The sequence below is a fragment of the Callithrix jacchus genome, chromosome 12 (assembly GCF_049354715.1).
Source record: "Callithrix jacchus isolate 240 chromosome 12, calJac240_pri, whole genome shotgun sequence".
In the NCBI taxonomy this organism is placed as follows: Eukaryota; Metazoa; Chordata; class Mammalia; order Primates; family Cebidae; genus Callithrix; species Callithrix jacchus.
Window position 1 is genome coordinate 50,865,863 of NC_133513.1, and position 12,171 is coordinate 50,878,033.

Consider the following 12,171-nt stretch of genomic DNA (forward strand, 5'->3'; position numbering starts at 1 on the left):
CTCTCTGCCATGTTCTGGGGAATCTTGGTCACAGAGATGACTTCTGGCCTCTGCAGTCCACTCACTGAGAAATGCTCTCCATCCGAGGCCCACCCAAGGCAGCCTCTCCTCCTGGATGGCAAAAGGAGAGCTGGCGCTTTTACCCCTCAAGGAGCTTCTTCCTTCACAGGCTCCTGCATAGGGCAAAGCAGGGGAAGCCACTTTTTCTTTTCACCTAGACTGGAGTGCAGTGGCATGATCATGGCTCACTGCAGCCTTGACCTCCCAGGCTCAGGTGATCCTCTTGCCTTAGCCTCCTGAGTAGCTGGGACCACAAGCACATGTCACCAAGCCCAGCTAAATTAAATTTTATTTTTGTACCCATGAGGTCTCACTATGTTGCCCAGGCTTGTCCTGAACTTCTGGGCTCCAGCAATCTGCTCACCTCAGCCTCCCAAAGTGCTGGGCTGGGGTTACAGACATGAGCCACCTGCCGGGCTGGCCACTTTTACCAGCGCTATAGAGGAGCACCCCTGCCCACTGGCTCCCACAGTTTGAGAATAGGATGTGCCCCACCCAGTCATCCAAGAGCTGTCAGTCAGACTCCTTAAGTGAGTCTCCTTTTCTAAGTGGAGAGTGTCACTCTGGAGTCCCAGAAAGTCCATTTCTACAAATGACCCAATCCCAGCCACCATGACCTCAGAGTGACTCTATCAACCTGAGACCGCACATAACCTCACTCAGGGATCCCCAGTGAGAAATAATTCTATTAGACACCCCCAAAAGAGCTCAGATTTCCTCTGAGAACTGCCTGCCTGACCAACCACTCGGCTGCCTCAGGAAGCTTACGGCCATGGCCAAAGGTGAAGGGGGATCAGGCATGTCACACGGCGAAAGGAGGAGCAAGAGGTGGGTAGGTGGAGGTGACATACTTTTAAATGACCAGATCTTACAAGAAGTCACTATCAAGAAAATAGCACCAAGCCATGAGAGACCCGTTCCCATGATCCAAACACTTCTTGCCAGGCCCCACCTCCAGCACTGGGGATTACATGAGATTCGGGGTTCAACATGAGATTTGGCTGGTGACAAATATTCCAACTATGCAGCACCAAGGGGAGGAGCTGGGATGCAGGGTAGAGCCAGTGTTCACTGCATAGGCTGTGGATGCTAAGGTTGCTTGTCTGAGCCTCATCTCTAAGGCGGGGCCAGCATAATGACATGAAACCATCCACATGAACATCCTGAGCACAGCACCTGCCACAGGGCGCTCAGTAAAGTTCAGCTCCAAGTTACAGACACCTCTTCCGAAAACCAGGTACCAGTCTTTCATAGAAAATAGGATTTATTTTCACATTTAAGGTGAACACAAATACATGTTCTAGAAATGTTTTGTGTACATCATCAGAAGACTGAATTTTTTTAACACACAGAAAAATCAAATTCTACCAGGAAATGCTTCCCTCCAGAGCACAGGAGCTTGCAGACCACTTCTGTTAGCAACACGGGAATTCACATTGTCTAGGCACAGCTCAAGTAAGGTTTGTTCCCAGGTTCAACTGCTCCTACCGCCATGGGCCTCCCTCAAAAATGACAGCAGCAAACCAATGGGCTTCACAGTAACCGGGAGGAAAGACCTCAGCTGGAGGAACCTTCACAAAAGCCCTGAGTCGTGTTTCAAAAGCTAAGCTCTGGGGTCTGTGGCCCGTGCCACCAACTCAGGTCGCACCACAGCATGGGAACTTAGTGTTGCAGCTTCACTTCAAGTCAGTCTTGTTAATTCAATTATCCCAATTAGAAAGACAACATTCAACAGGTATGAGAGCCCTTTGGCAAAACTGACTTGGTCAAGGAAAAGACCTTCACTTGGATGCTAACCCATCACCACCACTGTGTCCAAGGCACAGGTGATCTGGGCTGGGCAATCACAGGCAATGCTTGACAAGGGGTGGGTGGCATCATGTCAACAAGGATGCCCAGAATGAGGTTGTGAGGAAGGGTGGGCATTAGGAAGCAGTGTGGTGGGTCCTGGCCAAGGTCCAGCACCCCTGAGCAGCCTTCCTCAGTCACACAGCGACGGTGCAGTGAGCACAGGTAGCGTTTCAGGCACCGTGGCTGAGAGCCTGAGGCAGCTTCCTGGGAGCATGGATATTTGCAGCTGCCACCATCCCAGGACCCTGGCCACAGGTTAGCTCAGCTGGCCACAGTCTGTGATGACAATCTTCCTGGATGTCTTCCCACTCTTAGAGCCGAAAGATTCTATTTTCTTCACGACGTCCATGCCCTCTTTGACATGACCGAATACAACATGCTTGCCATCCAACCTGTGAGGACGGGTGAGACGGGGGGGCAACAGTGTGGTGCAGTGTCATTCAATGCTATGGAATTAGTTACCAAAAACAGCAACTCTGAAAGGAATCCCCATTTAATAGCTAGATCCACCCCCAAAGCTTGATCAAGCCTTGCTGAGTGCCCCAAATACACCCTAGAGGATGACACCTGGCTTCCAGGACACATTCTGCCACTCGTGTGACCTTGCCTCAGGCCATGTAGCCTGGTAACCCCATGAATCAAAAGTGGAGTATTCTTGTTCCTCACAGGGAGGTAACAGATGCTGAAATGCTCTGACGAAAGAAGTCCATACAAATGGGACCACATTAACGGTCATGAATGATGAGGAAAGGGCCACGGGAACGAGGGTGGTGAAACTGCAGGAGTCCTGGGCAGCCCTTGGCTCCAGAGAGTCCAAGAATGTAAAAGGCAGCTCAGTCCAGCTCCAGTGAAGCTGGAGTCCTTCCAGTCAAGAGCAGAACTGCAGGATCCACTGGGGTCCCATGAAGGAGCCAAGAGCAGGAGCCAGCAAGGACCTGCCCAGCCCTGCTGGCCACATCTCTCAGGCTTGGAGGCTGGAGACGTCTAGTGTCCGCCCCACCTAGGTCTCCCTGAAATCCTCAGAAATGGGCTTTACCAAGTCAGCTCCCAGCCAGCTCATCCCTAGGTGCCCCAGGGCTAGGACATTTGGGACTCTGGGCAGAAAAATGTATCCCCTAAAGGAAAATGTACCAGGAAAGAGGACATCCCTAAAATCCATGAGCATTGAAAAAGGGGCCCTGTGGCTATCTGCAGGCCCATGATAATACTGGGGCTTCATAAAACATCTGCTGATATCCAAATGTCTGGCCCAATATCAGCAGCATTGCCAAGGCTCAGCCCACGGTCAAGGTAACCCTGGGAAACTCTAGGTTAAAACCACACAAGTGAGCTTCTACTCAGTCCCTCCAGAGGCCTCAAAATGTATTTTGCAACATTTTCCAAATGTGTCTGGTAGAGAAACCCTTTCATGTATGCGTGTGAGCAGAACACACAGAAAATTCCAGGTGACAGCAACAACGGGCAGCCGAACCATGACAGAGGAGCAAGAAGAACCCTGATTCTCCCTGGATCCTTCCACTAATTTCCTCTTTCTCATACAAACACCCAGCCTGGGAGAGAGCCACTGACTCAGAGGAGAGGGTCTGGCTGTAAACTGCCTGCCCCTCAAAGTGCACGAACCCTGCTCCAGGGCAAGGTTGCCCGCATTCCCCGAGGGCCTGGGGCAGGGAACTCACCAGTCTGTCTTTATGGTGCAGATGAAGAACTGGGAGCCATTGGTGTTAGGACCAGCGTTAGCCATGGACAGGACACCTGCAAAAACAAGCAGGGCTGAGCCACACTGCCCCGGAGGCACCTGCCTGGGAGGGCATTTGAAAGGGCAGACAGCACACACCACACCAGGAACATTCCAGTCTGCAGATCCTGGGACCCAGAAGAGGAGAACCAGGGCCCAATATCAGCCCCCCAGGGTATGTCTGCCTTTGCTGCCCGCTAGGTCTCAGTAGGGTGGCCTGAGAGACAGGGCCTTGTGGAAACTCTCGGTGGTAGGGCTGGGGTGGGACCCAGGGCAGGCCCTCCGGCCTTGACCTCTAGACTTCTCCACATTCTACCTTGGGTCTCATAGGTGACACGATGCTGCCACAATAACCACCCTGGCTTCCAAATGATTTGCTTTTAGTCTAAGCAGGATTTTAAAGAATCCTCAAAGGACTTAAGGACCATTCTGCAACAATTCTAAGTGACCTAGAATTTTCAACCCCAAACTCAGAGGACAAATAGGGAAGTGTCCAGGGCCTCCATTCTGCTTAAAGGTTCTCCTGCAAGATTCCTAAAGGAAACCCTGCTTTTTGAACTGAGAGATCAGAAAACTCTAGGGAAACTCAACAAGCCAGAAATGCTGAGATGGCCTGCAGTGCTGCAGTAAGGAAGGAGCCTCATCAGATACTGGGCAGTGACTGCATGTGGCCTCCCAGGGCCTGCTGGGGCTTCCAGGCCGGGCAGGAGCTGCAGGGACCCTCACCCTAGAGGCGGCCCCCACTCACCTGGCCCCACGTGCTTCAGTGTGAAGTTCTCGTCCTGAAAGCGGCTTCCGTAGATGGACTTCCCACCTGTGCCATTGTGGTTGGTGAAGTCTCCTGCCTGTGAGCACACAGAACCTTCTGAATGGCTGCCATGGAGCAGGCAGGGCCATGGCCCCGGCCCTGGCAGCAGCTCCCAGCCCACCCAAGCCCACCCAGTTAGCACCCCTCAGATGAAGGGGTCAATAAAATAAGAGCTAATGAAATAAGAGCTAATAAGGAAAATAAGCAAAAAACAAGATAAAACTTAAATATCTTTTGTCACAGTAACTAACTTTGTTTCCAAATGACTTACTTTTTGATTGAGCAAATTTTTAGGTAATCTTCAAAGGACTATTAAGTCCTATCAGTTCATTCTGAGATGATTCTTAGTGACCCTGAATTTAACCCACTCCCCTTGAAGGGCAACAGGGAAGCGACCAGACCACCCCCACCCGGCCCCCGGTTCCCGAACCTAGTCTGTGGAGCACCAGCAGCTGATCCAGACCAGCTCCCCATGCCTAGTCCCTTCACTGTCCCCACACTGCCCCTTACCCAGCCCAGCACCTTCCCTGTCCCTTGCAGACCCAGGACAGAGGCTGCCCAGGGCTGGCATCCTTCCTCAGCCTCAGCTAAGGCCCAGGCAGCCCAAGCCAAACTTGCATGGGGCACCCAGGGCCAGAAGAGCCCAGTAGCAGCCCCTATGCCTAGCGCTTCCCAGCCCAGGCCATGGCTGGCTGCTGTTTTCCTGAGATGGGATCCTTGGGTGAGAGAGGGGACCTGACCAGCTCAGATAAAACATCCATAAGTATCCATTAGGTACTCCCAGACACTAATGACTCAAGAGCCTGGCCTGGCCTCCCAGTGCCACCGCCTTGTACCAAGGAGCCCTTCAGCTCTGGAGTTCCCAGCCTGGCTCAGGAATTCCGCCTCAGCTCCTGCTTTACCGTCAGCCTCAGGGCTGGGCCAGGCCTGTGCTCCCTGAGTTCACCCCACATCCAGGCTTCACTGCACACCAGAGGTCCAGCCCCAACCTGTTGCCACTTATCACGGTACGATGACAGCCACCCCATCAGGTGGAGGGAATAGGAAGAGAATTCCAGGCGGAAATGTCTTCAAAGAGGTCACGATAGCCATGCCCCTGCCCCCAGGCTCTCTGCCTGCCCAGGAAACCCAATCCCTCATCCTAAAGGTCTTCGATAATAGAGGACCACCCCCAACACCACCTGAGTCCTGACCCCCAGGAAGTTCTTGCTGCCAACACCTGGCCACAAACCTGACACAGCAATACCAATGCTTGTGAAAACTGAGCATGACACATGACTGAAAAACACATGCACTTCCCAAGAATAATGCCTTTCCCTCGGAAGGGAAGTTCCAAGTTCTGGCATGTGTGTTCCCGCGCAGGACCCGTCTTCTTCCTCCGCCTCCTCCTCTTCTCTCCCTCTCTTATCTCCCACACGAGTGCTCAGGGGCAGGCAGGGGACAAGGTCAGAGACCACTGGAATATGCGGGCTCCTCAAAGCCTTCAGGGCCACCCCCAGGCACATCCATCCCCCAACCCAGCCCTCTATTGATAGGCTCTATCTCCCAGCGTCCTGGGCAGGGCCCGCCACTGGCCTGGAATGGCATCGGATTGGAGCTGGGCCTCTGTGTGCGGTGAAGCCTGGATCCAGGGCGAATACAGGGAGGGTAGCCTGGCCCAAAGAGCGATTCAGCTGGCCAGCTCAGCACCTTCCTCACACCAGGCATCTTCATACACCCACAAGGCAGCTCCTGCTCTCATGCCCTCTTACAGAAGGAGAAACCACCTTACCTGGCACATGAAGGAGGGGATCACCCTGTGGAAGGTGGAGCCTTTGTAGCCGAAGCCCTTCTCACCAGTGCACAAGGCTCTGAAGTTCTCTGAGGGTCGAAGGGAGACACAGGTCAACAGGGCCAGGCCCCAATTCCAGGGTCATACCTGTTCCAGCCAAAATCCCTGCTACACCCCCAGCAGTGAACGGGGGGATAAAGACCCTGGTCCACCATCTTGGGTCGGCTCTGTCCAACTCGCTATATAACTGAACAAGTCACAGTCACTCCCCTGCCCTGACCTCAGTGCCTGAGCACTGTGACAAGAGTATAGTTTACGGCTGTATTAGCACCAGTGGAGCAGGGACTCAAGCACTGATTGTGCATCACCCTGCCTCATCGGGCACCAGGAAGGGGGAAGTCTCTGGGAAATTTATTACATGTGCCTTCCACCAGCTCTGAGGCTCCCAGCTACTATGAAAGAGGAGGGCAGAGCCAACGATGAGGCCCACATAGGGACATAAGGGCTGCCCCAGAGCACCCAGTGTCTGAGCCACACATGGAGCTCCCATCCATCAGGGATCTGTGAGCCCCAACTCTTCTCACCACTCCACCCACCTTGCCCTGCCTGGCCCCCTTCCCTCTAGACCCATCTCAGAAGGCCCAGGCCCTGTCTTACCAGCTGTCTTTGGGACAACATCTGCCTTCAGCTGTGGGGAGAGAAGAGGGACAAAAGAGGATGGTCATTGGAGAGGCAGGAGAAGGTGGGTATCTCTCAGCACCCACCGCAGCTGCCAAGAGGCTGAGGTGGAAGCATGTGGCCATTCCATTTCTGTTACTGCCAACCCCTGTGGGAGGCAGCCCTATCATTTCTGTGAGCCATTTCCTGAACCCAGCGCTGGAGGAGGTGGCCTTGTTTCCCTAATCTGTCAGAAGAGATGACAATGCTATCTTGGCCTACTTCTGGGAACACAGCTGGCAGTGCTCCCACACTGGCCCAAAACATCAGAAACTCGGGGGCAACAGAGCGGGTCTAAGGTAGGACCCGGTCCAGCTCCTCAATTTGGGGATGGTAAACTGAGGCCCAGGGAGAGGAAGTGCTCCCACATCTGGGCCCAAAACATCAGAAACTCAAGGGCAACAAGGCGGGTCTTAGGTAGAAGCCAGTTCAGCTCCTCAATTGGGGGAAGGGAAACTGAGGCACAGGGAGGGGCATGAAGGTGTGGGGAGGGAAGGCTGAAACCCCATCCCAGCAAGCCTCTAGCCTCAAAGCAGCAAGAGCCACCCTGGAACCAAATGGAAGCAGGAAGGGTGTCCCTATTTTCCAGAAGTAACTGAGACTCAACAAGAAATATCAAGGGCTCCCTCGGAAACGGGCCAGTCAACACGAACTGTCCCCTGCTGTCAATGTGGGGCCGGCGGGAAGCCTCCACTAGGGCTTTCCCTCTAAAGTTACCCTGGTGACTCTTTCTTATTTTGCTTTAGAAAGGGCCCAAAGAAAGAGTCAGGGCAGGTGCTGAGTGTGGACCCCAAGGACGGTGGCAGGGCTTGAGGCTCGGGGGCACACTGTGTGAGTGTGTCCCGACTTGCAGGAGGGGCATTCAGAGGTCCACCAGGTGGCCAAGGCCTGAGGCCTGCTGGGCCTACACTACTGCTGGAAAACACCTCTAGTTTCATTTTCCAGCCCCCCAGTGTAAGCCTGACCCGGTGGCGGGGCCAGAGTCAGGGCGTGCTCCACGTTGTACAAGGGCTGCCACGTGAGTGGCACAACGAGTGAGCCACAACTCTTACCCCAAGACCCCCAACACCCACCTCAGAGCTTCAGGTCTAGGCTGAGCCCCTGAAGACTCCTGGAGCCCCTCATTTCTCCCGGGGCTGGCCCGGGGGTGCTGGTCCCTCCCCTCTGCAATCTGACCTTGAGCTTTCTCCTCCACACGTTCCCTCCCTGTCTCCTTCGCTCCAGTGCTCCGAAGGAGGCCGGAAGAGACCAATCTGACGCCCCTTCTCAGAAACAGGGAAACTGAGGCCCAGAACCCAGCAAGCGGGGGATCCAAGCTCACCCAGCGCGCCCGGGGCCCAGGGCTCTCCCGAGCCCGTGCCCGGCGCCCAGGCCAGCCCTGCGAGCGGTCTCACCTCCAACACCACGCGGCCGAGCGGCTGCCCGTCGGCGCCCACGTCTAGGTACACGAGCGGGTTCCCGGGGGAGGAGGAAGAGGACGGGTCGCCGGCGCCCTTGCTGCAGGCGCGGGCCGCGGGGAGGCGCAGCGGCACAGAGCGCGGGACGGAGAGCAGGCCGAGCCGGCGGGAACCGCAGCGCAGCGCCAGCATCGTGGGCGCGGATCCGGCGGGACACCGGCGGGGAGAACACAGAACTCCGAAACGTAGGTCGCGCGCGACCAGAAAGCAGAGTCCCGGGCGGCCGCTCGCCGCAGCCTTTATTCGCCTGGCCGAGTTCGCAGCCCCGCCCCAGTCCCGCCTCCTCCAGGCCTGTCCGTGGGCGACCCCTGCCGGTCGCGGCGGGCAGCGCAGCCAGCCGGTGGAGCCGCGAGGCGCGAATTGCTTTGGAACACTCCCGCCTCCAGGCCGGGAGAACCCAGAGCACAGACACCACCCGGCAAAAGGATGCTAGTTCCATGTTTATGAAGGTACCAGCAGATGGTTTTAAAAAGGAAAAATGCTAAAACATAATTAGTTCCCAAATATGAGCGTCTACATGCTGCAATTTGAATATAATAACAAAAGTCTACCTTTGAGCCCTTTATAGGTAAGGCTCAGGCCAAATAGCTTCCCTGCCGCCCTAGGTCCTGCAGTCGGAGAGGGTTAGAGAAAGGTGAAATGAGAAGCGGGATTAGTGAGCCGGAGGCACAGGAGGGAGGAGGTAAGCTGAGACGCTTCCCATGATGCCCCGCAGCCTGTCTCGGCCTGGGCCTGTCTCTAGTTGTTTCTAGGGACCAGATCTGCTTCCAGCAAGACTGAAAACGCAGCCTGGGCCTGCCATGCTCCTTCCAGGTCCCCAGCCCTCCCCAGGACTGGGTCTGACTCCCACCTCCTAGGACTCACGCTTACAGCTCCCCACCAACCCCACGGCTCTGCCAGATGCTAACTCAGACCGCCACCTGCCCCTCCCATCAGCATGCACCCTGGGAGGGGACTCAGTGGGGACATCCGCAGCAGGAGCGTTTAAACCCCATGTACCCAGAGTAGGCTTCCCAGCAGCCAGAGCCATCCTCATTGCGAGGTGGTGGGAAGCCTGCAATAAATGGACACGAGGCATGGACCTGAGAGAGCATCCGGCCCAACACTTGTACTGTGCCCAGGGGAAAAGCTGAGGCCCGGACATAGGAGGGCACTGGCTAGAACTAGGGAGCCCTAGAGTCCTGCTGCAAGCTTGCACAGTGTTCCCAGGCCTCTCTGGGCCAGTTTCCCATCTGGGGGTGTGATCACGCTCCTCACCCTGCCTTTTTCCCAGGTCTGTTCTTAGGATAAAATGAACTAGAGAGAGATGGATTTGTCAACTAAGTACTGTGCCTATGGGCATCTGTCATGGACAGAGTCTGGACTACCTTTCTCAGGGTTTGAGATTCAGAGAGCAGTGGCCTCAGAGGCCTGAGTGGCCAGAGAAAGGGGTGGGGCTGAGCCTTGGAGGCAGGTGGGCTTGAGCAGGGACTGGCTCTGGATTGACCTGCCCCAGATCCTGAATTGGCTCATAGGAACCGGTAGGGCAGCAAAATGCTAGCCAAGCAAATTCATGAGGTCAGAGCACTGTCCCTGCTTCATGAGATTGCTAGCTTGGCCTCTGGCAGTTTGGAAGTTTGGCTAGCTTGGCTTCTGGAAGTTCGTATCCCCCTTCTATGCTTCCTGGCCTAGGAGGGGCCTAGGCACCCAGTGAAGCCCAGGTGGGATGCATTCCAGGTCCCAGCCTAGAATAGGGCCTCACTCTGCTCTAAGGAGCAGCCCCTCCTTTCTTGTGACTGTGCCCTGAGGTGAGCAGACCTGAGTGGGGAGCCTGCCTGAGCCTTCAGCACATGTCCCAGACCCTCTTCTACCAGTGCATCCTGTGGATTTGAGAGCAGAGGAGAGGAATCACCCCATGTGCTTTGCCATGAGGTTTCCTTAAGGCCCCAGGCTTCTCTGCGGCCAGCTCCAGGCCCTGAGCTTACAGGGCCTTCAGCCACAGCAGGCAGCTCAGCACACCCTGTTGTTTCTTAAGCTTGCTCCCAGGGGAACTCAGTTTATGCCCCATCCTGGTGAAGCATGAGCAGCCCTACCCCAGGGGAGTGCTGCCTACATTCATTTGTCCATTTCAGTTCTCAGAGTCCTTTCCCAGCTGTGAGCTCATTGGGCTGAGAGGCAGCTTCATTTTGCAAATGGGGAAGCCAGCCCCCAAGAAACAGGAAGTGAATTGCCCAAGACGGTTGGAGCTGGGACCAGTGTGTCTGACTTCACAATCAGGATTATTGCATGTCAAACCCTTCTCACTCTCACCATGAGAGTTGTCCTTGGGACAGGGTGGGGAGGCAAGAGAGATAAGCCTGGGCAAACAACACAATCAAACAGAAACCGCGGGGTTAGCCAGGGGGCTCTGGTGCTCTGGGACTAGGGAGGTGGTTTTATTAGTGCACATGAGCTGAAAGGCCTGTGGGGACCCCATCTCAGAGGACTCTGACGGCCCAGCTGAGGTCTGACATTGATGGATAGCACTGGGGAGCCATCAGTAGTGCAAAGACTCCATGCTTAGGACTCTGAACTGGGAACCAGCTTCTTTCATTCATGTTACCCCTTCCACTCTCTTTGGAAAATCAAACATCATCACTACCTCCTGTCTGAGCCAGAGAAAAGTCCACCTTCCCCAAAGGCTCAGCTATGATGTCATCCCTTCCTGTGTCATTCTCAGTGGCATTAGGAAGAGGGGCAGTCCATAGACTAAGCCAGGAGCTGAACACATGCCCAGCTCTTGAGGGCTCTGGGCCCAGGTGACATCAGGCAGGTGTTAGTACTCACCTGGCTCCGAGGCTATTTATAGACTGTGTCATCGTCAGAAACAGCAGTGTTTCTCTCCACTCAGCTCATGTGGTGTTTTATCCAGGGTGCTGATGGGTTTTGTCACCTAGGAATCCTGTAACACCACCTCTAGGCCTCACAAACCCAAAAAAACAATCAGTTTGTCCTAAGCTCAGATTCTCAATCAGGGGTTGCAAACTCAGATGCCTGCAGGGACCAGGCAGGTGATACACGAGTGGTGCAAGCTGGTAGGGACATAGCGAGGGTCGGTGGCTCTGTATCCAAACAGCTAATGGATGTTCCAGGTAAAGAGGCAGCTGCTGCCCAGGCCAGCCAAATGTTGTCTACGGGACTATGGGTCCACACAAGCCATCCAGGTTTTCTCATATTTCAACAAAAACTGAAGACGTTAAGTTTTACAGAAATCTAGTTTTCAAATTTTGAAAATTAATTTTAAAATAAAATTAAACACTGAATGAGCTGTAAACAACATATCCAAACTAGATGAGGACTCTGGGCTGGTAGTTTAGAAGCTCTGATTTCCACTGTGCAGGTGAGAGGGCTGAAGCTCAGAGATGGATGGAGAGTGGCTCAAGGCCCCACAGCGGGCAGTATCAGGACTGTGGTCAGGTCCTCTCTTCACTCTCGCCAGGGCCCTTTCTGCAGAGTTCACGCAACAGACATGTTTTCAGAACACTTACTGTGTGCTGGGCCCTGAGCTTCACCCTGGGGATTCAGAAGGACAAAGACAGGGGCAAGAGATTATGGTGCCCTGAGATGGTGGAGCTGCGGAATGAACCTCTCCCCGGTGGCCCTATGCTTGGCAGGAGTGGACGCGGTGGTTGTTGTGAGCACAAAGTTACAGGTGTCCTGGAGAGGCCCTCCAGGAGGGGCAGGGGTCAGGTAGCCCCACTGTGGGCATGGGGTGGGTTTTCTATAATATTAAATATCATGAAGGCTGAGATCA

The 12,171-nt window shown here is 54.7% G+C and overlaps 1 protein-coding gene across 1 annotated transcript; it reads right to left on the reverse strand.

Annotated features, from left to right (window-relative positions):
- Positions 1 to 1,306: 1,306 nt before the first annotated feature.
- PPIF (peptidylprolyl isomerase F) lies at positions 1,307 to 8,614 on the reverse strand. The gene is made up of 6 exons (XM_002756229.7): positions 8,337 to 8,614; positions 6,883 to 6,913; positions 6,226 to 6,314; positions 4,395 to 4,491; positions 3,588 to 3,663; positions 1,307 to 2,303 (listed from the first exon to the last, which is right to left on the reverse strand). Exons 1-6 carry the CDS (start codon positions 8,529 to 8,531, stop codon positions 2,168 to 2,170), a joined length of 624 nt encoding a protein of 207 aa, XP_002756275.4. The 5' UTR covers positions 8,532 to 8,614; the 3' UTR covers positions 1,307 to 2,167.
- Positions 8,615 to 12,171: the final 3,557 nt, after the last annotated feature.

What these genes read in the sequence shown, in the direction of transcription:
- PPIF (XM_002756229.7), bottom strand. Translation starts at nt 8,531, where the DNA reads ATGCTGGCGCTGCGCTGCGGTTCCCGCCGGCTCGGCCTGCTCTCCGTC. An exon ending in TCGGCCGCGTGGTGTTGGAG is followed by an intron (nt 6,914 to 8,336) that starts GTGAGACCGCTC and finishes CTCTCCCCACAG; the next exon opens with CTGAAGGCAGATGTTGTCCC. An exon ending in ACTGAAGCACGTGGGGCCAG is followed by an intron (nt 3,664 to 4,394) that starts GTGAGTGGGGGC and finishes TTGTTTTTGCAG; the next exon opens with GTGTCCTGTCCATGGCTAAC.